The 27,535-nt window shown below is 42.1% G+C and overlaps 1 protein-coding gene across 4 annotated transcripts; it reads right to left on the reverse strand.

Annotated features, from left to right (window-relative positions):
* Positions 1 to 105: 105 nt before the first annotated feature.
* Positions 106 to 27,535, reverse strand: FOXJ2 (forkhead box J2). Of its 4 annotated transcripts, none has more exons than XM_057375806.1 (12): positions 27,100 to 27,535; positions 26,047 to 26,164; positions 11,151 to 11,507; positions 10,566 to 10,640; positions 8,581 to 8,649; positions 8,088 to 8,228; positions 7,456 to 7,654; positions 5,280 to 5,606; positions 4,778 to 4,879; positions 4,116 to 4,316; positions 3,233 to 3,331; positions 106 to 2,677 (listed from the first exon to the last, which is right to left on the reverse strand). In XM_057375806.1, exons 3-12 carry the CDS (start codon positions 11,481 to 11,483, stop codon positions 2,589 to 2,591), a joined length of 1,635 nt encoding a protein of 544 aa, XP_057231789.1. In that variant the 5' UTR covers positions 11,484 to 11,507; positions 26,047 to 26,164; positions 27,100 to 27,535; the 3' UTR covers positions 106 to 2,588. The 4 variants fall into 4 exon arrangements, with proteins under 4 accessions (XP_057231789.1, XP_057231788.1, XP_057231791.1 ...); XM_057375805.1 differs by having other exon boundaries at positions 26,047 to 26,167; XM_057375808.1 differs by having other exon boundaries at positions 7,456 to 7,651; positions 26,047 to 27,535.

Below are 27,535 nucleotides of genomic sequence, written 5' to 3' on the forward strand. Positions count from 1 at the left end.
ATTTAGCCATGTCYGCACCCTAATTCTAAGGTGGGAACTGAGCAATCCTGACAGGCACCGCTCCAAGAAAAAAATCGATACTGGCACCAAAAGAGTTAAACCATAAACATTCACTTTTTCTTTTTATTAAGAAAGCATGCACAAAAATAAACTCGTGAGACCACGCCCCCTCTCTCCCTGACCACTGACACGAAGCATTTGGAGCCACACTGGGCTGGAGGGGCCTGCAAGACCCCTCTGTGGGCCAGGCTGGGCCCCCTGCCCTCCCTGCAGGCCAGTGCCCGCGCACCTGCAGAGCTCCTCACCCAACCATCGATGTCTTCCCATACACTAACAAYGCACACTGATTTCAGGGGCAGAGGAACGAGGCTAATTTGCACACTGACCGGCATGTATTTACATATGCAAATGAGGCACAACTTAATACGCAAATGAGGCAAATATGCAAATGAGGAGCACTTGGATACGCAGAAGGAGCCATCTTGGTTTGGTTTTCTTCTGGTGGTGCTTTCAGACTTCCACAGGGCCGGCTCTCAGTAATGTCCTCTGCAAAACACTAACTGGCACCTGCCGTAAGTTGTCTCTGGTGCCACTTTSCACAGAAACTTATCACACATGCTTCCAAGCTGTATCATTCCCATCCTGAGGCAGCAGAGATAACAGCTGACTCCATGTTGAAGCTGTCTGGGATTCCTCATTTCTCTCGGAAATGCTCAATGACGAACTCCCCCCCAAAAACACACTTAAAACAAAAAGGAAAAAAAAGAAAGAAAAAAAAAAAGTGTTGTTTCCCCCTTCCAATGAGACTCTGTCCACTTCCCTGACAACAATCCAATTTCCAATTGGTTTATCCCTACAGCAAATTTAAAAATCAGTGCTAGTTCCCCATCTTCCTGCAGTCAGAATAGAGGTTACTACTTTACTCCTGTGTTCCAGGTCTGTCAAGCAGCCATGATGGTCTATTCACACATTTCTTCCCTTCACTGGTATATGGAATAAGGGCTGGGGGGGAGGCTTTACAAAATATTAAGAGGAAATAAAAGATGTGACAGAACAGAGCCATACCAGAAAAAAAGGGGAACACAGGACACAACTTTGGGGAGGAAGCATCTCTACACTGACTCCTGGTCCTGCACCATTTCCACCTTCCTGATTTGCACGTGCTAACAAAGCTCATACTTCGGGATTTACACTAGATTACATCATCTCCCCAGCTCAACTGCAAGGGGTCGGAGACATCCTCCTCCCTTTTATACTACTAYACTCTTTGGCTGTTCAGTTCAAGACCCTGCCCAGCTTCACCCACTCTCCCCTTACGCTCCTTACAAAAAACACTCGCAAGGGCYTCCCAGTCCCTGACTAGAGGGTCCAGCCCTCGACCAGCAGCCCCCCCAGTTCAGCCCCACTCTGCACAGCAGCTTCCTCTTCCCACCATGAGTCCATTCACCAAGTGGGAACTGCTGATGGAGGACGTGCACCTACACAGCCAGACTCCTGTTCCTGGCACTTTCAAACCACAGGCCAGGGCAGCTTCCAAAGAAATATGAGGGGTGGAGGGCCAAATAACAATTGGACAAATACTGATRGGAGAAAACTTCCAAATTTGCATACGAAAGGAAGAGCCTCACTACATATTTTAAAAAAAGGGCTTGAAGGGGTGTGGGGTGAAATGAAAAGCTCTGGGGAACAGAATTTGCTGAATCATGTGTGACACCCCTGACTGCTTCTTTTACCTCATGGGTGTGTAGGCTTCACCTGGAGACTGCAAAAGGCAGTGTAGGAAATGGGTCAGGATTCCCTCAAAATCTCAGTCTTCACAGATGGCACCACATTCTGAAACTCAACTTCTCTGCTGAAATACCATCTCTGCTACATTCTCCTTTCTCCAAATTCAGGTCTGCCCTCCCAGCTCAGCTCAGCTCTCCCTACCTCAGGGATTACCCTCTCTTTTTACTCAGGAACACCACTCCTTTTCTTGCTGTTCCTGCTGGTGCGACAAAGTTCACAGAGCTAAGATCACCCCCTCCAGTGTCCCTTCAGCCCCCTGACCTTTACAACATTTACGAAACAACATAACTACAGGCTCCCAGGGTCCACTAGGCTCTCTCACTCCAGTAGCCAATACAACAGATTCACAGGCCACCTTGAAGGGAAAGAGGGATTGTTAAACGCAAAATGACGGAGGCAGAGAAAGATGCACTCGAGGATTCAGCCTTCCAAGGTCTTTTCATGGCACCAAGGACCCATCTTCCCGCCCTCCACAGGGGAACTGCACAACACGAACAAGCCAATCTGATGTGTCCGAGGCCACCAGAGGAGGGGGGAGGGCTGTGCTCAATTATTGGTAATAATAATAATAATAACAATAATAATAATAAACAAAAGAAGAAAAGAAGATAAAACAGGACGCAAGGAAGGATTATCTTCGGCAGCATCTTGCGGTGGCTTCTCTGGCGGAGATAGAGAATATATATCTATATACAGGCAAGGCAGGGAGGCTGGGGAGGGCGGTGCTGACACCATTGACCCCATGTCCCCCTCCCCTCCCACGTCCTTCATAAAGGACGGGCTATCAAGTCTATAACTCGCTAGGTGATCAAGTCCCAGTCGAAATCATCGGGGATTTCCTCATTGGCACCTGGAGGAGGCCCTGGAGGCCGAGGGACCAGATGATGAGCTGAGCCAAAAACAAGAAGAAAGAAGAAAAAAGAAGAGAATGGTTAGTATCAAAAACTACATGCTTTTTCATAGTGGGCCCTCAGGCAAAAGAAACTAGAAGTGATTTGGGCCTTCTCCTTTCCAACAGTCTAACAACAAGAGCACTACTAGTGTCAATCCCTCTGTCACACAGCACCTACTAATGTCCGGGGATGTTCTGCTGTAAAATTCTTCACAGCAGCTTCAGCCTCCTTTACTTTCCTTGTAGCTGACTGCTACAAAGGGCTTCATCAACAGAAAGTTCTCATGTACAGTTGTCTTCAAGCAACTACCTGAGGGTTAGGCTAARCTAGAAGTCTGTTTATGTGAAGTGAAAGAAATCAGGCTTCTGAAATCCTAAACCTTCCCAGAGCTATGGTAGAGCCCTAAATGGAGTRTCCCTTGCAGTCCATGCTTCATCTCTACCCACAGTGCTCCATTTGATTACTAAATGCTTTGGGAGAAATGCATAAAGGGGTTGGGACTCAGTTCWTTAATGTTCAATGGTGTAATATGCCTTAATGTCACCCCTTACCTGGGCGATTATATCCTGGAGAATCCTGGGTGGAAATCTGGTACATAGGAGATGGCCCGGAGAAGAGATGGGGAGGCTGGGGCTGACCATAGGAGTTCACTGTGGAAGAAAATTAATTAAGAAAAAAAAAAAAAAAAAAAAAAAAAACAAAAAAACAAAACCAAAAAAACCCAAAGACAACGGTTAATGTTCAGAGCAGAAGTCTTGGCCCTGACTGGGTGGCGGCTGAGCCACAGAACAACTCACTCAGATCCACAGGATACTGAGGAGATGTTCAGCTGTCGGGTCCTAACTGCAAGCTATAGCTTGGTCAGGGGTCTTGTTCTTGGAACCAGCAGAAGTTCCTCTATTATTGTAACAGAAGAAAATTTTCATCCAGAAACATGAGCTAGCTCAACACCATTAATTTAGTTCAGTACTAGATGACATACACCACTATAGTTCTATCAAGACCACGATATCCCCTCCTCAGAATGCATCCCCTACTCCTTGTACAGTCAGTATTTCCCCAACATGGGCACAGAGTTTTCTCCTTTACTGTTCCTACCACCTGGAATTGCAATCTCTCTACCTTGCCATTCTTTTCTGTTGGTCACCTACAAAAAACACCATCCCCTTCTCCTCTTCCAGGTTTGCCTTTTAAATATATTTCTGCCTGGAGGTTGCTTGTTAATAGTATGCATCACATAACAGTGGTTTGTCCTGCCACAGGCATGTACATTCAGCTCTTTAAAACCAGAGGAAGCCGAGTTGCTACGAACAGCTCTGAYAGACTAGCTCTGAATTGCTTGGTGCTGCATTGCCTGGCAAGGCTGCAAGTAGTTTAGGATACTCACAGAATTTGGCCTTCATTTACATGTCAGTTTAGCCTCCTCCTAATTACCTTGGTTCATGGATTGCTCCTGTTTGCCACTGTTCAGAGCACAAGAATCAGAGATTCGAGGGGGCTGCTGTGGGCCAACCAGGTGAGGGAGCTGACCAGTCTGGGTAAGGAAGTGATTGAGGGAGTCACAGAGGTTGGCAATATGGTGTTGATCCAGCGTCCAGTTCTTCCTCTCAGCCTGGCGCAAACTCTCCATGAGCTCTGCAGGGGACAAAGGACAGTGTCAAAGACAGTAGTCAAACTGTGATCTTCCCTGCAAAGAGTTTTTGTCATCTGCCCCTAAATCCTATCTCCTCTTCACAAACCAAACTTTATAATTTCAAATTTGTCACCAGACTCCAGGGGAGCTCCACATCTAGGATACTGTCTCACTGACTCAGATAGGGCAGGGAAGAGTTGAAGGGAAAAATCTGTTAGTTTCTAACATACTTTTATGAATTAATTCTCCCTGCCCCAAATCCTCCTGTGTTCATTCAAGTGCTTCAGGATCTTTAACAGAACCCATGAAGTAGGACACCTCTTTTTAAAAATGAGGTGAGTCTGAGAAATCCATGGACTTGACACAGTTATACTGAAAAAAAATCCCTGCACAGCATTCACACATTCCAGACTATAGCCCTTGTCACTGAGTCATTATCCCTAGTCCCTAGGTCGACACTGACCTGAGAATTGGGAGTGCTCAATGCTAGACCAGTTCAGCCGGTTTACCATCTTGAAGCTTTCCTTCAAGGAGTCAATGTTGGAGCACCAATCAGGGGGAAACGCTGAAATGAAGCAGGGACAAGATTAATCCAATATAGATCTCCCTTTCCCTCCACCCCTCTTAATATAAAAAGATTGGCCCCTCTTCACCAAAGAGCCTGACGCCACAGCAGCTAGAAATCCTTTTTACCTTGAAAAACCAGGGATGGGATCTCCTTTTTCACTTAGGCCCTGACTTTATGCTGCATCCCTAAACAGAATCCCAAACCCACAGTGGATGTATTCTCCTTTCCTCCAGTAAGGAAGCAATTTTCCTCTCAGATTTCAACCACATCTGGCCTTTACCTATTTTCTGCACACAAGTAGACACTACTTAGGGAAAACTCACTTGTGGGATTTCTGTCTCGGGGGTCCTCACTGCTCCRTTTCCCCCATCTGTGTTTTTCATCACCCCTGACTCACCAAAGCCAGCACTGTTGATTGAAGCCTGTGACTGCTGCTGCTGCTGGTGCTGGTGCGGCTGCTGCTGTGGGTGGGAGTGCGGGTGATGTTGTTGATGCTGGTGGTAACCTCCATGCTGCATTGGGGGCGGATGCATGGACATCACTGGTGGAGGGCCATAACCTTCACCACCCTGCTGCTTTCCTCCTTGGGATGAGCARCCCTCGGGGGTTGGAGTGTGGAGTGGGGGAGCAGTACCCACTGAGGAGGGGCCTTGCTGCTGCTGCTGCTGGTACATGTAGTAATTGTGGTTGGAGGGCTGCATGTCACCAAGGAGAGAAGAGAAACCTGCCGAGCAAATGAAAGAGAAGGGAGCTTTAAGAGAGCCCGAATCAGACCTCTGCTTACATTRTCCAGCTCTAATTTCACACTGCTCATTCCGCTATTTATGAAGCTTTCAGAGTGCCCTCTACAGGCTGCCAACAACCATCACCTGTGCTGTTACGCCCTTGCTGTGCTCCAGGACTGCTCAAAAGAAAAGGCTTTACAACAGAGACTCAGAAGGAATTTAGTACACCGTTAGGCAAATAAATGCTCCCTGGACTTTTCCTAGACTTACCAAAGTAATCCAAGTCTCCTGAAATGTCATGCACATGTTGTTTTCCTAGAAATGACCATTAAGAAAACCTACACAGCAGAACATTTAGAAAATGGCTAACAATACATCTGACTTGCTGGTTCCAAAAGCTCCATTCAGTTCTCTTATTACAAGCAGCTTCATCAGGTATCTTCACAATTTTTCTCACACTGATCATAAGAGGTCATAAAAGACTTTGCTTTTGTGCAAAGGGCACACTGTGCACATCAGGGCTCCTTTATTGCTTTCATTCCTTCTGACTCACTGGGTGTGTCATTTCTATCCTCCTGTATTTCAGGCATCCTCTACACATGAGAGCATCAGGTATTTTCCATACTTCCCAAACACTAGGAGCTCAGCAAATCTCTTCTATCTGCTTCCCCTGTTCATTCTCATACACCARGGAACCTCTGTGGAAAATCACAGTCAGGGGCATTATATGCCACTAACCTGAGCTACTCCCTTACTCTGAGTACCTTTACGTGACCATCTGCAAGCAAGTCACACATTTTCATTAGATTCAACATTAATCCTTAGAGTATCCTATCACCCCGATGTGGTAAAAGGATGAATACTGCCATTGTGACTCAAAAGTTGCCTACAATTTTTTTCAAAAATTGGAAGTATTCCTACACTGCCTTGCAGCCTAAGACTTGGAGGGAAAAAAAAAACCAACAGACTGCTGCTAAGTTTGTAAAATCAGTAGAACACACCAAGTCAAGGTTCTTCTCTACATTTCTGTAGCTTGCTTATACTACAACCTCACACAACAGGCCCCTACAAGAGTGCCAGCATGATGAAAGCAGTAAAAATATATGAATTTTTATTTCACCGAAGCTTCAAGTTCAGGAGGCTCCTCTGAGAGTWGCAAACTTTGCCTGCACTGTGTGATGGCTGATAGCACAGCTGAGAAGCTCATGTGAGAAGCTCAGGTAATAAGCTCATGTTCCTTTCCACACCAGATTAATATTTAGAAGAGTGTTTTAAGGCAGAAAGAACTGTAAGTTTTTCTGAAGTATTTTCCATGGACATGTCATCCCTGCAGTGATTCTGCCCTCTTCTGGCTGCTTACTCAATCCCAAAAATGCAAGATATGAATGGAGCTGGAAGCTCCCTGCTCTCAATTCACAAAGCTCAATTCTCCAAGGCCTTGTACAATCCTAGTTTTAACAGATCAGTGCAATGATGACTTTCCACTCTCCTTCTGAGAAACTCCAGATGCAACAATCCCCTCCCTCTTACAGTTTCTAGCCCGTCAGACTGTGATTATTTCTCCTCTTTTCTTCAGGACTCAGTTTCTGCCATTTTAGTATTGTATTTGTATCAACACAAAGCATTTTTAAACCATTGTGCTTTTTATTCTGAGAGAACTAGGGGGAGCAATGCATAAAGGACATGCAGACTTCTTATCAGCTCCTGGCAGAAGTAATTACAGCATGCCAAAGAAGGAAAGTCTGTTTGCACAGGCTCCTAAATGAGGAAAGATCTGAGAGATGCCAAATGGACAAGACTGTGTGGGCAGATACCTGCCCACCCCACATGACGCATGTAGTTACTCACCGTGCTGAGAGGAAGATGATTTCTCCAGCATGGATTTGTAGAGATTTCGGAAGGACCAGCTAAGATCCTGGAAGTTGATCTCAGAGTAGGAGAACTTGAAGTCATGGTTGGCACTGTACAGTGGGGGTGGCACATCTGCCCCTTCACGGCCCTGCCCTCCTGCTACAGTAGAGGCAACATCCACAGGCCCTGCACCCTGCTAAGGGAGGGAGAAACAAGGCCTTTAGCCTGTATCAGGTTTTGCAGCTTGAGAGAGAGATCAGAGACTAGATACACGTAGAATATGAACTGATATCCTGTGTCATTTAGCTCATCTTYCAAGAAACCTTCCCAAATGCCGTTTTCCTCGACGAACACCAACCTCAACCCTTCCTCTGCAGCACAATGGCTACAGCCTTTTCTTCAGCTATCTAATACCATTATACCTTTGTCCTTATCCCCATCCAACCTTTTGCCAACATTCACTTCCTCCTTATATTCTATCTCTGCAATTCAGCTCCTTCCCTTCTTTTTATTTTTGCCCCCATATCACAATTTTCACAATTCCCTCTCCTTGCCACTTCACTTTTCCATTCATGCACTCCTCCCACTCTCCTTTTCCTCCCACTTCTATCATTTTCCCCGCGGCTCACCTGACTGTAGTTGGCAATGGGGGTGGTGCTCTGGATCGACATCTGAGGGGTGGCCTCAGGTGGCAAAGAGGCTTCTGTGCTGACTGGAACAGCCCCTCGGGGGCTCTTACTTGCCTCTTGCTCTGGGGAGTCTTGAGGTATCTGTGGATGGGGAAGAAAGGGAAAAGGAAAGGAGCTGAAATCAAAAACAGATGGAGAAGTGAAACTGCAGATGGGAAGCCAGCTCCCCCGCTGTAGAAGTTCATGGCTTAAAAAAAGAGGAGGACTGGGCCTTACTCACTGAGAAGTCATGATAAAAAGGACTTTAAACAAGATCAACTTTGCTACTGAACAGCAGCAACAACAGCCAATCAGCAGGACATACACAGTAGTTCATTCAGTCCTGGCCTTTGTCTCCCCATCTATACACCCTGACTCAAAAACATTATCACGGTCTGGTGCTGGAAGGGAATTCCCACCCCACTCCACACYGTGTGGAAACAAAAACACTCACGTCATCATCTGGAGGATGCCGCCTCTTGCGAGATATATCTGGACATGTATCTATTGTCCAATAAGAGCCCTGGAAAGAAGAATATATGATTAAATCACAGAGATTCCTAAAGCAGGGACCTACTGATTTGAGGGATGCAGCACCAACTAAACATTAAGACCACAAGGACGACCCTCTAGAACATCAGACAACTGAGACTGGGGTCTTGGCAAGAGATTCCTCTCTTGCACTGGGTTGCACAAGGAGCTACAACGTTAACAGTGGAAGACAGAATCCTCTACTTTTCCATCACTCTGAGACAGGACACCGAAAGGACGTCTTGATACAAGCTAAGCGAACTCTTTTGTGCCTGCACACTCCCTTTAGTAGCTTCCTTACAACTTGAATTTACTATTAACCAATGAGAACCAACTCAACATTTGGATTCGGCAGAAACAGCTGGAAGGATTGCTCTTTTTCCATGGTTGTGATTCTCCACTTTGAGCATGCACAGAGAGGCCATGATGGCTAAGAACTAAACCATGGTTAAGAACTAAAGCAAATTCTGTACAGAGAGGTCTGTTTAGCTTGGATAAGAAAATGCTAAGGGGATCAAACTACTATCTTCAACCACATAAGCAAATTATATAAGATGACAKAATCAAGTATTTCTCCAAAACATATAGCACAAAAGGCAACAAATATAAATTATAGCAAGGGAAAGTCCGATATAAACAAAARCTTCTTCACAATGTTGGTGGTGCAGCACTGGACTAAGTACCCAGTTTTGCTATCTCCATCCCTGGAGATACTAAAAATTCAACAGAGCTCATCAACCTAATGTGATTGTTCCTGTCTGGGTGAGGACAGGGGCACATGTTGACCTCCAGAGATCCCTTTCAACATAAAATAGTCTCTAATTACGTGTGCTGTCTTCTGAATAAATATAAAGAGAACTCTAGAGTGTGATTTAGCTTGTTTTAACCTCCAATTGAGATCTGAATAATCTGTATAAGTAACAAGCACGGAACAGGTTTTCATTGTAAATCCAGCCCAACATGCCAAYGAACACCTGCAAACATATACCCTTAAATCAGTTAGGATTTCCTGGAATAAGCCACATAATTAATGATATTTTTGAGCAGCGATCTTCAAAGATCTACAATTTCCATTTATAGATGCCAACAGAGCACCACACAGTCCTTTAAATATAACCTGGAATAAAAGGCCTCAGCAAATGGTCCTTTCTTTTAACTTTAGGATGAGGGGAGGAGACAATCTTTCTGTCTAAATACATAGCTTCTTGTCCCTACCATCTCCTCCAGCTTGTTTGGTTGTGGTTTTTTTTTTTTTTTTTTAAACAATAATATCTGCATGCCAAGATGCCAAGTCTTGGTTTTGCTACTAATTCCCCTTTACAATCACTATATAGTATCAGAGATTTATCAGTTCTTAGTTAGCCAACAACTTCCTAAATTCTTGAGTTTTACTTGTAAATGACTTAAACTCTGAGGTGATGACATATTTTGTTTTTCCAACATAAGATATTTTGCAGTCTAAATAGGTTAATTCTGCTCTCATTTCTGTGGATCTTGTCTCCATGAAATCCATGATGTCACATCATAGTCCTGCTGTTCATCAACAGTCACTATGTTCTCTCACAACAGAACAGGTTGGACTACACCCACATTTTACACACAAAAATCAAGAACAAAAGAAACAAAACTAATACAGTACATTCAATCATGTTTTTGACTTCTTCCAGTATCTTTAAGACAACTGAAGATCACAGGTAAGAAAAATAATTACTAAAATCCTTAAAGCTCTTTTACAGGTTCCCTTTAAGTACACGCTTCTGTAGCCAAAGGACTGCAGTAAATCTTACTACTGCTTCCATTTTTGCCTACACTTTAGGTTTCAAATTCCAACCATGAGTTAGAAAGGGCAACCCCAGCTTATTCCCTGCAGTTTTAAATTGCTTGCCCAGAAGCATGCAGATTTCTTACCTTCCCAGGATCATCTCTTGGTCGAGGCACCTTTCGAAAACATTTGTTCAGAGAGAGGTTATGACGAATAGAGTTCTGATGAGAGAGTAAGAGATGCAGTTAAGTACTTCAAAAACAGAGTCTTCTGAGCATGCTCTGAAAACAGGTGCACACTCAAAAGCCAAAGCTCACTACATATTCCTGGAATGGGGCAAATGGGGCAGTACAGAAGCTGTGGAAAGGGATGGATTAAGGTAATAATATGGTGCTGAACCACCTCTACACCTAGAGAAGGTGCATATGCATATGCCTGAGAATAGCATCAGAGTGATGCAGAGGTTGGTAGTGAAGTGGGTTTTGTTGGGTTTTTTGGTTGTTTTTCTTGGTTGGTGGTTGGTTTTTCGCACACCCATTCTTAATGGGACATCACATACACACAACAAAATTCTCAGAGAAAATGGGACTTCTGGCTCTGCATTTYCTCCAGTTGGTCAACTTAGTTTTACATCTCCCTTACTTTTCTCAGTGAGGCTATTTTGCATAAAATTTAGGAAAAAAATCCTGTAATTAGGAGAAAAAGGGTACTTTAGTGATGCAAGTCCTCACCTTCCAACCAATACCAGCATTTTTGTAGTAGGGAAAGTTGTCACAGATCCAACGGTAGATCTCACTAAGCGTCATCTTCTTGGCAGGTGATGAGTTGATGGCATATGTGATCAGGGTGGCATAGCTGTAACGTGGCTTCCCATCTTGGTGCACTGCAGCCTCATCCTTACTCAGGGTGGCGTTGGGATCTGTAGGTGAGCCTGGGGGACACTTTCGGGCAGACCCTGGAGGTCCTGCTTGTGAGGAACCCCCTAATTTTTCAATAGTTGCCCTTAAAGTAAGCTGTGGGAGCCAGTCTATGGAAGTGAGGCTGCTTTCCAGGTCAGAGGCCATGGTGCTGGAAGGAAGCAGGAATATCTGTGAGGAGAAAGAAGCAGAAAGGAAATTGAGATACAAACAAGATGAAGCCTAAGAACAGAAATATCTACTTGTATTCTTCTTCTGCTTCTCCCCTATCACAAACAGCTGTATGAAGATCATGCCACTTCAGGCATCTTATTCACAGCCAGAACCATCCCAAAAGGCCTATGACTCTGCCTCTGGGAGGACCATCCCTACTAAGAGCAGCTGGGACAGTGCTTTCTAACACTGATGGCAACATTGTCAGGACACTGTTCCCAGGTAAAGAACCAAGACCTGTTCAAAGGAAGAGCCCTTTCAGCAGCTGTACCACATTCACTCCTTTACTATATAATCCATACAACCTTTGTACTCTTCACCATGATTACCTTTAATCCAGTAAGTTTACTGTGTCAGGTAAGAAGAAAATCATAGCTAAAAGGGAATACTCATTCATGCCAKATACAAACCACAATTTAATTAGATTATCTGCAAAGTCAGGACTAGCTTAATTTGGGGGAAATTAACTTCTCTCTGAGGCCTAGCCTCTCTTTTCGCATTAGGTGACATTATAATGAATCCTATTCCTTAGAGCTAGGATTACATATCTCATTTTAAAACACCAAGATCATGCATAATACTATATATAGATAATTACATCCACCATGTCAAGTTGGAACAGACTATATTAAGCTCATAATAGTTAAAGCTTTGCCTACCATAACCAGTTTTTCCTACATATATATATAATTTTACTGAATTAAATCCTACTTAATTCACAATATAGCAGGCAACTATTTTCTCCAATTCTGAGACACAGGAAAAACTTACTTGTCCAAACTCACACTGGTTTGCTACAGGAAGAGACCCAGAACCTTTTATCTTATAGATGTTACACACTTCCCCTTATAAAARTAAAACACACCTGGCTAGAAGTTGCATACAGGGATTTCTACTTAACAATTATTTTATATCAAGAAAACATTTAGCAGCATGAACTTGTATGAACTTGTACACTTAGTACACAAACTTTTATGTAGTCTGTTGCAGTAGACAAGGCAGCAGAAACTTCATCATTCTAATCACAATTGGGTACATTACTATACTAGGAGCACTCCCTTGAAGACTGAGGTGGCTAAATTTCCAAGGCCCCAAYCTGCATTGCTCTGTGCTTATTCTTTGCATAAAGAGAAGAATCATGTCTTGAAGGGATGCAAGTTCTACACTTTTCATTTCTGAAATTAGTCTTGCCTGAGGATTAGATGGTACTACCTTTGAGCATGCTGGAGCATATACAAGGTAAACACACAAACACACATACTTATGTACGTATAACAAATTAAACACTTGCATGTCAGAGAGAAGAGACTGACACGAACACACTCTTCTTAGGAAAGATTCGTCAGCAGACACCTCCCACTGAGTGCATCACTCAGATGAGTGGATCAGATGAGACAGGGAGACACCCATCTGCATGAATACCAATTAGATACTTGTTCTAAAAATAGGCATTTGACAATAACACAGTGTGGATGCACAGATCCAGAGACAGATGCACCCAGCATTTTGACACTGAAGTTACCCRTTCTTCCCCCACAACCATATGCATGATACCTTTCGCTTCTGCACTCCAGTGCTCTCCCAGCACTAAAGCACTGAGGTCCATACTCCAACGCATTCATATGCACTAAACCCTTCATTTCCATGCATGTGCTCACCACACCTCTCAGGGCTCAAACACCTACACAATATCCCAACAAAATCTATCCCTCAGCCCCCACAGGCAGTGGCTCCACAGCCCTGGCCTCAGGAAACACCTCCTAATTGCACAGCTAACATCATCACTCACACTCCTAGGCAGCCACAGACTGCTAAGTACAATTGCAGCACCCCAGTATCTACGACGACGAGTGGAAACAGTTTTTTGTCCGTGGAGAAAAGGAAAAGCCCAACTGCTACTAGTTTATCTATCTACACATTTACCACACTATCACTTAGGATAGGGATGACTACTTGCTACACAGCTAACGAGAGGATCCAAGCTGCAAAAGGTTTTCCATTATCCAGCCCCCTCAAGTTGTGCTTCATTGAATAACTCCTTTTGACTGGTTTAATCTAATATCAAACACTTGAAATTTACACAAATTTAAAACAAAATAGCAGCACTGTTTGTTCCCSAATAATAAAAGAGAAAAGCAACAATGTATTTTTATCCAGTGGGGGATGGACAGACAACCGTGTAATCAAAGCACAGCTGTATTTGCATGGTAACTTCACAGGTAAAGCCCTCACTAAAAGTAGTATCCCCCTTGAAAGAAAACAAACAGGAACTAAATAAAAATTGAATGTTTCATTTTGTAAGTGTGGCTCATATAAATTTTAATTTCCATGGTGCAGAGAACAAATTACTGCTTCTTGTTAAACCATTATGAAATATCATTGCACTAACAATATAACCCCAAAGTAAAATAAATACAAATTTCTCTGTTCCACCCCTTTTTGTTTTTTTTTTTTTTTTTTTTAAAGACAAGCATAGAAATCAAGAAAATTAGGTTATAAAAGCCTGTGGCAGATTAAGATACCAATCCGAAACGCAAGAAATTCAAGAAACAGAAGAAAGTACTGTTGTTTACACAGAGCCACAGATTTGCCCAGCATCTGGGATGACTGGTTATGCAGTAAAATATAAGGCTGATATGCAACATCCCCATCATCAAATACACAAGCTTTTGTGCATTTGTATAAAATACACTTGTCAGGGAGACAAGCAAAATTAGAATTGGGTCAGATTACACCCACACTAAGAATTTTAGTATTTTCATTCCTTGGCTTATAAAAATCTTTGACAAGAAAACAAAATCCCAAAATCTTAAAAAAAAAACCCGTATCTATGCACTTGCCACCCAGTACTGAAACAACCACTATTCAGTAAAATACAGCAGCTTTTAAAGAACATATATGATAGACAGTAATTTAGGACAGAAAGTGAAGACTCAAACCAAATAGCAATCACATGGGAAATTTCAAAGCAGTGGAACGAGACCTTTTTTCCCAAGTTTGCACTTGATCATGTTACTGGATTTGCTGACAATATGGGATCTGTAATAATCAGGCATAATCAAACATTAGGTATGAACACTTTCAGGGCAACAATAATTCAGTGTAATTGGCTACTAAATTATTTAAAAGAATACTTGCTATGCAGTAAGTATTACTGTTAATTTACGTTGCATATCTCATTCACCTGACCCAAGTGGTTGGTGCATCAGCTTGATACTAYTTAATGGTATGATGAAACAAGACTGCAGCTAAACCAGAAAAATTGATAATTCTTCCAACTTTCCTTTCCCAGCTTACTGCCTGGCAAATCTTTTGAAGTCTTCTCTTATGAGAACAATGAAAAACACTCAAACAATGAAAAAAAATAGTAYTGACTAATAATCACACTGACCTGAAATCAAGAGTGCTTTAAAAAATTCTACCACGTTAGCAAGTCAAAATTAATTTTGAAGAAATAAAAAGGAAGWCAAAGACCAGAATTAATAATTTCCCACTTCACAAGGTAAATGCTATCTGTTTATGTATTTGGCTGAATTTAAAAAGCAAGGATAAGGTAGCTAAGCAATAACCACCATCAAAAGCTGTAAGGTGATGGCAGTCTTCATTTCTCAAGCACTAAATACTTACAGWCCAATTCCAAGTCAGACAGGTCAGAAAGATGCAAAAAATCCAGCCAAGCACTGATCCCAAACTAAAGTTAAACAGACAAGAATCTATCCKATTCGTAAGAAAAATGTATTAAAGAAAATCCTTGCATTGAATACCTTTTAATAACCACTAATTCGCTTGGGACTAATAATACTTTCCTACAGCTTTCCAGGAAAGCTACTGTCTTACTTTGAATCTTTGCAACTAGCAAATAGAAGCTCCTGCTGCACATGCAAGCCAGGCTTCTGCCTATGGGACAAGGACCATCCCTTAGCAGCACTGAAGAAATCTGTACTTTGCTACTTGGCAAATGCTTGCTCTAAGCCAGTCAGATCTTAACCAGGATCACTGCTACTTGCATATAAGGACAGAAAAACATATGAAATGTAGGGAACAACACTCTAAGGGTCACATTGAACACAGTTAATGAACATTTATAGCCTGAAACATTCTCTAAGGCTGGACTCAAAGGCTGGTCAGGCAGAAGCAGTTAGGACTGAGGCAGGGAGCCATACAATGAACAGCACCATGCTGTGCATTGCCTACAGAAGATGCATATTCTAGAATCAATCTCTACATTTATTTTTCTGTGTTTACTTTCACTGTTGCTTTATTTGCTGCTATTCTGATCCAATGAAACACTATGGCAGAAGATTTAATGGAGACTCAACCTGAGGTTTCTCAACATGAACTTTGAGAGAAGAAATGCACAGCAGACTACCAATCAACAACAGACATTGCTGTAGAACCCCTATAAATACACAACCACTTCTGTTTAGATGCATGAAACATAGATGCAGTGATCTACCCAACAATATCCATCTCATATACTCTGAGATACCCCTACCCTCTTAGGATTTTAGCAAATGAAAAAAAAAACAAAAACCAAACTAGCAGAAAAGGACTATTTGACTACAACCTTTCTGAAATAGTGCCACAATGTAAGGAGGAAAAGTAAAATAAGAATACCACATGCATGAAGAAATGGACTGTTTCTACTTTGCTGAAAAAAAGGAGTTCTGACATAATCACGTAAATTATACATGCAAAAAAACTTGTGTCCTTATCCAATACAAAAATAAGAAAACAATCAATTTTTCTGAGTTTAGCAGAAAGGTAAAATGGCCATTTTAAGACATGTGCTTTCCCTCAAAAATAAGGTCATGTGAACCAAGATGGCAGGAATAAAAGACTTAAAAATCTGATCTTCTCTAAGCAAACATTCTCACAGAGATATTTGCTTCATGTAAGAAGTCAGAAAAAAGGAATACTGATTATCTGMCCAGTTTGAATTTGCTATCCATCATTTTGGTAAATACTTGTGAGAAACTTTCAGGAAATTTTTGTATTTGTGGAATCAAACACAGAAGGAAAAGAGTTGGGTGTTGTTCATAAAATGAAAYTTAACCTGGAAAGAATGACAGGTGTCATGTTAGTGACAAAAGAAAGGCATTACAGTTTGACAGCAACCTTCTGTCTGCAATGCCATATGAAAGGAGGAAAACCAGTCCCTGTGGCAAGGAGGTAGGAGAAATTCTCATACCCTAGAACCATGCTTCCTTTTTTGGGGACAAGACAACAAGCTGAAAAACATCTTCCCAATTAACTAAAGGCTTGCAGATGGGGTAACAGGGGGCAGAGTTCTCACTAGTCATGAGCCACCAAGGGGAAGGGGATCCAGCCAAAGAAAGCTACTGTCACCTAAAAGCACACAGCAGGGCATTGCCTATACAAGTATGAACCGTCACAGTGTGCACCTGTCCACGTGTCAGGGTCTGACTCTATGGCCCTGCTCAAAACCATTTCATGTGCAAAACAGAACAGCTTTGAATACTCAATACTATTTCATGTAAAAGAGCATGGGTGGTACTGTGATTAAGGTATCCTGAATAGAAGATTTGCTAAAAGTTACTCAAGACACTGAGATGGTACTGGAAATTACCAGCTAGAGAAAGATGAAAACTTTTAGGCGATGTATAGCYTAATACAAATCACTGGACTAACCATTTTTTTATCATTAAATTATTATACAGATATGATTTTCCTCTAATAAATAGAAATCTCAACAAAATAGGGTTCATATTAAGTTTCAAAGAAAAATACAAAGAAAACAAATTTGTTTTCACTGTCATTACTGATCCGATAAATGTCATGATAGCCCATTTTAATATAGGACCTTCCGACTCCCTCCATTTTGTGGAAGGTGCACAAGCTGGGTATAATTTTGTATTTTGAATTTAGTAAATGAACAGCACTGTGTAGGCATTTTTGGTACTAATGAAGCATGAAGTCTTGTGAGGACTATAAAGTCACCCATACCCTCACGTCGGAAGTGCATCAGGATTCAATTCCAAAGGCAATTAYGTCCTAACTTTGTATGAAACTGATAAATGGTATAGTTTACAAAACCTGACCTTCTTATTTAAACCTATTAACAGATGGCATTATAGCCAAAGTCTGAAATATGTTCATGTCAAGGGAGGCAGTATCTTTATGGGCATAACAGGGTAGGATCAAGCATAGCTAGTGCCTTGCCAGATTTTAATAAGATCAACTAATCAAATGTTTTTGTTGTCTGCTATATAAACATGCAGAAAAAAAAATCATTGAGAAATACTATACAAACACCACAGACACCCCTTAGACAATCTGAAAATATGTGTTGAAAGTTAGGACAGTTTGTTTATTTATGATGCTGTGAAAGGTAAAGAGGGGAATACGTAACACCTGTCAAAAGAAACAGTMAATGATACTGAGAATACCAGTATACATAAAATACTTCCACGCTGGAAATTATTTCCTTTGTAATAAGACTAGTAGAAAAGATTTATTCTAATAATAAGCCAAATGTCCCATGACAACCCTCCCAATAACAGATTTGAAGTAAAAAGTAAACCAAGCACTTTGAAGAAGCACAATGAAAATACATCACCACAGCAGAAGTGTCTCTGCAGTATCCCTCCACCCTCAGTACCACTACACAATATTTCACGGTTGGAAGTAGGAGCTGTAATTTCAAGCATATGCCAAGGCAGGAGAGAAATCTTTGACATTTGCTTTAAGAATATTAACAGAACAATTACTCTTACACTGAAAAAGGTATAGGGTACTGGTTTTAGAATAATTCAAATTTGTGAGCACATATCTAGAATGAAATTTTCCCTTGGAAACTAGGAAGTCAATGGCAGACAAACACTATGTAAAAGCAAAAATTTCCACCAGCCCTGTGACAGAACCCAAGTTGAAGCAAAGGATTTCAATTTTACCTGCCTATCAGAAACATATACAGTAACAAACCTTTGGTACAGAACATGCAAATACTGATATAATACCCAGATTGTCTCTGAAACTAGAAACAACATCAGAAGCAATCAGCGTGCAGACTATCTTGCTCATAAGATCTGCACTGCAGTGCAAAGACATATACAGACACCCAGGTTAAAAGAATGTAAAATGCTTATAAACGAAGACTCTATTCTTAATCACATTAAAAAAGGGTCTCTTGGTGAAAAAGTACTGTTAGCCTTGTATTTTAACGACAGCAATAGTGGAAAGCTCCTATGTAAGAGAAAGGAATGTCAGCCAGATATAGGAAAATGAAAATCTGACTGCGAGTGGCCAGAACTTACTCACCAAAGGCTGAACCACTGAAAACAGATTAGTCAACATGAACTCTGCAATAGTTGCTGAAAGAAACCACAACCCACTTGTGGAAATGGGTATCAAGCACTAGCAAGAACTCCATACTGAATTCATAGGAAAAAGGAAATCGGTATCAAGGGCACATTAGTTCTATACCATGTGCCCCAAATGTACACACAGCACATGCTCCCAGGGTTGAGGTTGCCTTAAAGAGGACTTTGAGAGAAAAGCACAGCTGAAACTGGAGAATAATCAGAAGAACTAAGTAATACTGCATGAGGCTCATAAATTAAGTCTCAACCACCATTTTAACATAATTCTTTTTTATTATTCTGTTAGCTGTTATTCTCAACTAAACTGACAGAAGTCTCTTCCAGTAGACAAAACACCGACAATCACCAGCCTGGCTTGCAACTTGAAGGTCAAGAGGATTCAGAACCACACTGCCACAGAACACACACCCATTAATGGTTTCTCCTTGCTTAAAACACTAGTACTGCTTGGCTTTCTGCATCCTACTCACAAAATGCTCCATTTGGATATCATCCTAAAATGAAATCTTCTGTTCGTCTCCTTACAGACACTGAAAGAAGTCCCTTTCTTCCAMATACATGCTTGCCCCAGTTGTTACCTTGCAGCTGGAAGTAAATATTATTCTGCTCTAACCTTGAACACTCCAGTCTTTGAGATGTTGTGTCTTTGCTTATGACAATCTTTATTCCTTTTGCAATCATCCTTCTTCACAAAAGGAGCCAGGGAGAGGGGGGTACATGTAGTAAGACAACTACCTTTTGAGTATCAGTTAGACCTTTGAATAATTTTCAAAAATGCAAATAATGGCTACTTGCATATTTGAAAACAGCTAGCTGCAAATATGCAATTAGCAGTGGGACTCAGTRATCTTAGAGGTCTTTTCCAACCTTAATTCTAGGATTCTATGAAATAAGTTCTTTCCAGTATGTCTGGCCTCCACTGGCTGGCAATATCCCTGTCTGTATCAAGGTATGAGTCAGCTGAGGAAGAATGCAAAGAGATGTTCATGCAAAAAATGGAAARGCACAATGTCATGYCTGTGTTGCTGGCASAGCAAAGGACAAWGCAGTAAGAGACAGCGACAGATAGGGGAGACACAGAAGTGTGAAGGCCCCTTAGAGTGAGCACAACAAGCTGGAACCTTCTGTGGTGGATGATAGCCAAAGCACAGGCTTGTCAAGGAGGAGATGGCACTGTGTTGAGAAAACATGCCAGAAGGACAGCTTCAGCAATTGTGTTTTTAACAAGATRAGAAKGTAACACAGTTGTCAGAGGCCAGCAAGAACAGCTCACAAGTAACACARATGGTAATTGAAAGAGCAAGTGTAAGGGTTACCCAAAGAGACTGAGAAAGAAGCAGCAAAAGATTCAGGCCATGAACTGGAAGATGCGTCCCTACACTGTATGTTCAGAGTAAGAACATATTATAGGCCCAACTGTGGAAGCTTGCAGCAGAGGAAAGCAGAAAACAAGGGCAAATCTCAAACGAGCTTTTTAGAGTTCCATATTGGCCTCAGGGGTCTTAAGCCTGCAGCAATTAATTTTTAAAATATGTTAAGGTAGTATGCAATGTTGCATAATTTAATATCTCTGGCATGAAGGAGTTAAAGAAAAGCAAAAATAATAGAAGTGGATCATTGTGTCCAACTTCCAAAAAAAAAAAAAGTGGAGGAAAGTAAATAGCTTAGTGCAGAAGCTACTGAATGAATGRGTAGAATAGTTAGGAGGGAAACCAGGAAAATACTGTCACAAAAGTCAAGGGAGGACAAGATTTCAAGACTGGGCATGATCAAGTGTCAAAAACAGAAGGGAAGCCAAGAAGGATGAAGAGGGAATAGAGACCCTGAGACCTGGCCAAGAAAAGGTCATTAGAGATCTCAGGAGAAACTTCAAGGGAGTGAGAATATCTACGCTGAAGTCAACAGTTAGAGACTGCCCACATCATAAGGATCTACCAATTTTGGAATCACTGATTCTTCAAGAAACAATTTACTGGGGCATTGTGCTTTCACTGTTTCCTAATGCCACAAAAACCAGCATATAAAGGTTTTCAGTTCAATATCATATTGTAATTAAGGCAATCAACAGCAAGAACAGGCAGCCATTATAAAGTGCTTTTCATCCTTATACTTTGGAACCCTTATAAAGGATCAATAAGCTATTCCAGGATAAATGGGAAGCCATGCATGGGGAAGCATGCAGCCCAAGGTCAGCCAGCAAAGGAGTAGCAGAACCATGCAAAGAACACTGCTCTCCCAAAATCCAGACCAGCTCTCTACATTCAAAGCTTGTCTGCTTCATTCAGGTAGAGACAAAAAGAATTTCAGATGTAACTATTTTAGTGGTTTGTTTTTCTCTGCAAGTTCCTGATGGGGAGTGAGAACTTGCCTTGGTTTTACTTAACCMTAGTTTTTTAAGAGGAAACTGAGAGAGTTCAGAAACTTTGCTCCTTTAATTTGTGACCACAGAGTATTCAGATTCTTTCCCAATTATTCAGATTTGAACTTCTAACAGTAATTACACATTTCTGCTATAATCAGCCACAGTCTTTATAGAGCAGAGAGCATAAACAAAATTTGAATTGCTAATGGTAAAAAACAAAAAAGCAAATATTTTTTTCCTGGAGGTATAAAAGCTCTCACTCATCATCTCACCCTGTCCCTCATTACTCAGTCACTCTGAAACATAAAAAAGGCCAAAAAATAACACACATTCCCTTAGTTCTTGATTTCACATTGAATAAACTGACCAGCTCAGAAAGATGAGGAATGAGGTACTAGGTATCGCACAAAATGTTCAGCCCACTTCTGAAAATCAAGATCCTCAAGTGCTAGAGGGAACTAGATAATGTAATGGAAGCGTTTTTCATTCTATCCAACCAAAATCTAGCAATTCCTGAGGAAGGAAGGGGGCCAGAAGAAAAGACAGTGTAGGAGAATGAACGAGTTGGACTATGGACACCAAGTGCCATTCCCAAGCCAAGTAGAACTGGGTCTGTTCAATGATAAAAAAGAAGTTTATTGAGATAACCTCAGACAAAAATATCATGTGTAGACAGGCACACAATCTAATGAAAGGCAAACTGGAAACAGGTCAAAATGTAGGTGTAGAATTAAGATCAGAGCCTGTGAGATGTACTGAGAAAAGACTCCTGCCCATGAAGAATCCTAAAGAGGAGATGAGGGATGCTTGCTTGATGAAAATATCACAGCATTTTAGGCTTCTAGGACCTTTAGGCTTACAGGACAGAATGCCAAAGGGACCAAAAGGGAAAAGACATGCAAATAACAGGGGCAACTGAGAGGAGTGGGTGTAGGAGGAAATGAGAGTCAAGAAGTAGGCAGGCTGGAAACGTGTGGAGTCTTAAAGGTGCAGGAGAGAAACATGAGTGCCACATGACGCTATGGAGCACAGGGATTCAGGAAAGGTCAGGTACCACCAAAATCTCTGMTGTCTACCTTTAAATCTGTGCTGCCTACTTAAGTAAGTATCAGGTTCATAATAGGATAGGTTGGAAGATTGGGAGGGTCAAAGACAGATAAAACAACAATCTAGTCCAAATTTTGGCAAAGCATCACAGGATWCAGGATTAAATTGGTCTCAAAGTTGGTTGTCAGACCACCAAATTTTGAAACATTTACATTATTTTGTATTTTCACTTTAAACTTAAGATAAAAAWTTGCAATCAATTACTTGTGAAAACATCCTGCAGCGTGCTTGCTTTCTCTCAGTACTATACATACACAAGTGGCCTTGAAAAGTGAAAAATATGGGTATAGGGCAGAAATACATTATAGCTTTCTAAGTTCATTAATACATCCCTCAGAAAGAAGATGGATACAAAACTGGCAGAACAGATAGCAAGTAGCAATGTTGCCTCCTACAAAGATGATAAACATTTGGAGGTTGAACACATCAACTGGATATTCTTACTAAAATAACATGGCAACTACCAACAATAGAGCAAATTGAAAGCTTTTCCTTAGGCTTCACAGTTAACACAACTGGAGAATTCAAACATGTTAGATATCACATTAGGCTGCCCATTAATCTAGGGACTACTCATCTTCTCTAAACTGCCTTCCAGACCAAAAATGCTAGAAACAGTACCCTTCAAAGTCTCAATTCTGAAGCATCACTCAAAAACAGATTCTGCAAATGGAGTACTACAAACCATAGAAGGCTCTGTGTGAAAGTCACTGGTTACAATTCTACCCAGCACTGGGAGAATCAAATGGAAAAATGAGTCCAGAAGCAATTTTCATCATTTGGTTGCTAATGACCAAGATACAATCCCTGTTGGACAGCTGTGTATAAAATGAGATAATCAGCTCAGTCCTGCTCTTGAGGGACAGCTGTCCATATCACAGTTGCCATTAACCACACCTCCTTTCTGGCATTAGAAGTAAAGGGCCAAAGATCCAAACTGGGATACAGACTGAATCTCGCACTATATGAAGGTCAGCTGAAGTTTAGGGGAGGAGGTTGTGATCTGTAACCTGTACCTCTGTCACAAGAATAAACTTCTTCAGAGACACCAGCATTCAGCTGTATTTTTAGAGGGGAAAAAAAAGAAAAACCTCAACAAAAAAAAAACAAACCAGAAGTACTGGGAACACTCTCAGACTGAAAAAATTAAATCCAAACTCCTCAAACTGTTTCATTCTTTCATTCCAACTTTTTGGGCTCCTTAATCTATCCTAGAAACTTGCCTATGAGTCCACATCTCAAAATAAAATGCAAGAACTTACAGAACACATAGTTCAACAGCATTATAACTTCATGCTCATTTAGTAACATAATCCTTTTCCCATAACTCTTTAGACTGTCTCATTTAATTTTGCTTAGGGGCTTGACCTGAGAAATGCCACACTGTCAGTTCTCAGATGGGAGCTGAGTGCCCATAGGACAGGTTTAGGCTACTTCAACTTGAAAAGTCAACTTTTGGAAGCATGAATGTCCAAATTTATATTTACAAACCTATAGAGGCACAACTAAGTCTTTTTCTTCAAATGTAGAAGACTTCATTGCTTCTATTAAAGCAAACACTGCATTATTGGGCATTTACAAGAAAGAGGCTATTTACTTAGGTACACTAATGGGGTTTTTAAAGTCTAATTTTAGGTGGTCAGGTTTAYCATTCCTAATGTAAACTCTTATAACACTTCCATATAAACGTGTCTATAAAGTACCCTGCACTTTCATGAAGATAAATAATTCTCTCCCTTTTTCTTAGGTATAGGTACTTTTGTACAAAATAAATGGTGCAGAACAGCTGCAGTATTCCACCTCAGAGGAAGCTGCATTTTCACCTGTGCTAAACATTTGATGTGAATACCATGATCACATGGAAGAGCTGTGCTCTCTAAAATTTATTCTCTAAAATTTATTACTATGTCCCAGCTTTTGTATAGCTGTGTTTTAGATTATGAGATCTTCAGAGCAGAGATTGTCTTAATTTTGTGTCCAAGTCAGTCCTGAATGCCTTGTCTGCAATTAACAAATAAAAAACAATTAGTCGATAGCACAACACTTTCAGCTTTGTRTATCTGTAACGAATCTTTAAAGCTCAGGTAGCAAATACAGAATCTTTATTATTAATGGAAGAAAAAAAATGTTTCATATGCAGAAAAGCAATTGCTGTGGAAGTGCAGAATATTGTTAAGGCTGGCATATATATTCTGTAAAGTGCCCTGGCATCCATCAGAGGCAAAAGCACTTGAAAAATGTCAAGTCATTACTGTGAGGAAGGGGGCAGCGTGAGGTAAATTAACCTCAAGACCATGAAAAGTCAGTTTATCCCCTTGGATGTACAAAGGCCAAAATGCCTCAGTTATCTCTTCCCTTGTGCTAGATAACACAGCTCTACTCAAAACAGGCTGATTGCRTAACTATAGGGCAACAGGTAGGAGGGCATCTAACAGTACCCCCAGAACATATGTATGCTTGGTGCTTCAGCCTTCCCTTAGAAAGAGCTACCTTCTAAAGCTATGGCTAATTTGCAAAATTCTCTGCCAAAATGGGGAATCACTTTGGCATCTTTTGTCTAATCCTGCTAGCACATTACACCAAGGAGTTCCTTCTTCAGGGACTCCCTGTTTAACCATTGCTCTCCCAAATGGCTTCCAAAAGGGCTACTTGTCCTAGCCCTTTGATCGTGGATTTCCTCACTGCTGTCTCACTAGAGAACAGAAACAGTAGTACCTCAGGTGAGATATCCTTAAGCATGATTCTTCTGCTACTGGAATCTGCTTTTGCTTTATTTGAGATGAAGTCTCCCTCAGACTTGATTTCTCAGGAAATCACTACACTGGTGTCAGAATACTCATTTGTGACTGGGAATTAACTGCCTCATTTACAAAAAGCAGCAGCTTGGCTCTCACAGCAACAGCTTCAGGATTTACATTCCTAGCCCCTGAACGCAGCATAAAACACTGATGAAGACTGGTGGCAACCGAACGGCTTCTTTTGGCTTTCAAAGCAGGTTCCACCAGCACTGTCATGGTTCTCATWCCCAGGCCCCCGGGCACCACAAGACCCACTCTCAAGGGCATTATTTCCAGAATTCATCCCACAGTCCCTTAGGTACATAAGGACACACATCTGAGTATTCGCACAGGAATCTGTATGTTCACATCCCAAGCATATTGAGGTCTGCACCACACAATGATTTTATTCCCACTGTTACAAGCACATTAGGACCCACATGGAGAACTGACACTCCACCCCACGGGTGCATCCTTGAACACTGGCACTACAAATCAGTGCTCCTGTCTCTTCAAAGCTTTTTCTGGCCAGTAATATGATTCTCAATGACCCCCAAATGACAGAAATTAATTCACACCAGTGATGATTAAGGCTGAGCCTAGGATGAATAAACCAGGGAAAGAAAGTAGAAGGGAAAGGGTAGAGAGGTTTCTTAAAATTAAATAGGGCTAAGGTCTCCCACAAGGTAAATAGTGAGGGAAAGAATCAGGTCAATTCCATATAGCATATAAGGGAGATAAATGACAGAGACTGAGAAAGATACACACAAAAAGAAGGTGGGGAGAGGTTCAGAAACAGACAAATTTAAAAGCAAGCAGATACAGTGAGAAAAKAAGAGAAATAGAAAACAAGAACAGGTGAGAAAGGACAGCTAGGAACAGAGAGGTGATATAATGTAGTCACTCACTCTGGAAGATTTTCTGGAGGGAGATGGATTATCTTCAGTGCTGGTTGCTGGGGTGCTGCCCTTCACACTCCTTCTCCGAGACCCATGCTCAGACTGTTGCTGTCAGCTATTCCAAGGACTTCTTTGAAAAATATTTCGAGGGCAAAAGGATTGTGGATGAAATCAGGATCTTGAGTATTAAAACAATCTGCTTGAGATTGTCAGTCCCCTAAAACTGCTGGTTTTATCCTAGGATGGAGATCCTCTCTCCCTTTCAGTAGCTAACTACCAAAGGGGTGTTCCCCTGGGAAACAGCCTTTTCACTGATCGTCAGATTATTTCAGAAATCAATTTCCCCAATCTACCTACCTAGAAATCTCTTTTCTCTAAAGTCCACTTTGTCCTTAASAGGAGGGGGGGAAATCTCTAACAAATTCTTGCTATCTCCGTGGATATTATCAGTGAAATCCGTCTTTTCCTCCCCCCGTAACTAGGAGGTGTGTCTTCTCTCCTTGCACGGGGTATTTGAAGAAAACCCTCTTGGGATTAGGGGTGAGGGATCTTCCTTGGGATAAAGGAGGATGAGATCAGTATTGGAAACTACCTTTATCTCCAGTTAACAGCAACTGGAAAAGGAAAGAATAGCTAAATCTCTCTCTGCTTTCTCTCCCTTGTTTTGCTCTATCGCCTGCTGAACAGATGTAAATAATTAAAATTATAAGGTAAGTATCTGGAGCTCCTGCTTATTTCTGTCTCGGGAACTGCCTCTCTTGGGCATACAGAATTTCTTCTGTAAAGACTCCCGTTAYTACCCGGTCTGGGGAAGGGCTGTCTGCTCTGCTTGAGAGAGGACTTTCCTCAGTAGCAGGAGGGAATGGGTAGCAAGGGTTACTTTTACAATCCTCGGGAACTGGGGTCTGAGGACACCTCTCCTTAACTAGTATTGAGGGAGCTCCAGAAGGCTCTATTCCACAGCAAGGAAGAGCAGACCTGTTTCTAGATAGTTACTAAAGGGGGCCTCTGCGCACCCTTGGCTCGTTAGTGGGGAAGGGGGCAAGTGTTAAGCTYCCTCACCAGCTGCGGGGAAGGGGCCTGGCAGGGGGGGCCGCCGGGGTGTCCCCACAGCAGGCGCGGGGCTCACTAACGAGGCTGCGAACGGGGCGGGGGGCGGCGGGCAGGGTCTCCCCCCACCCCGGCAGGCTACGGGGGTGTCCCCCCACCCCGGCGCTGTCCCTGGCTTCCCCCCGGGCCCCAGCTCCTCCTGCCCGGGCTCGGCTACCACGGGAGGCCGCGGCGGCTCACGGGCCTGCGCGGGGCTGCGCGGCGCCTCCGCCGCCTTCCGCCGGGCCGCGGCTTCGTCCCCGGGAGGCTCCCCGGGCTCCGGTGTCAGGGGCCCGACCAGGGCTCCGGTGTCAGGGGCCCGACCCGGGCGGCGTTGAGTCTCTCCAGGCCCCGCCGCTCCCGCGGCTGCTGCTCCGGGCTGCGGCTCCACTGCAGGCCCCGACTCCTC

This window comes from Malurus melanocephalus, unplaced genomic scaffold (genome assembly GCF_030028575.1).
Source record: "Malurus melanocephalus ecotype Western Australia unplaced genomic scaffold, MMel_1.1 scaffold_259, whole genome shotgun sequence".
Taxonomy (NCBI): domain Eukaryota; kingdom Metazoa; phylum Chordata; class Aves; order Passeriformes; family Maluridae; genus Malurus; species Malurus melanocephalus.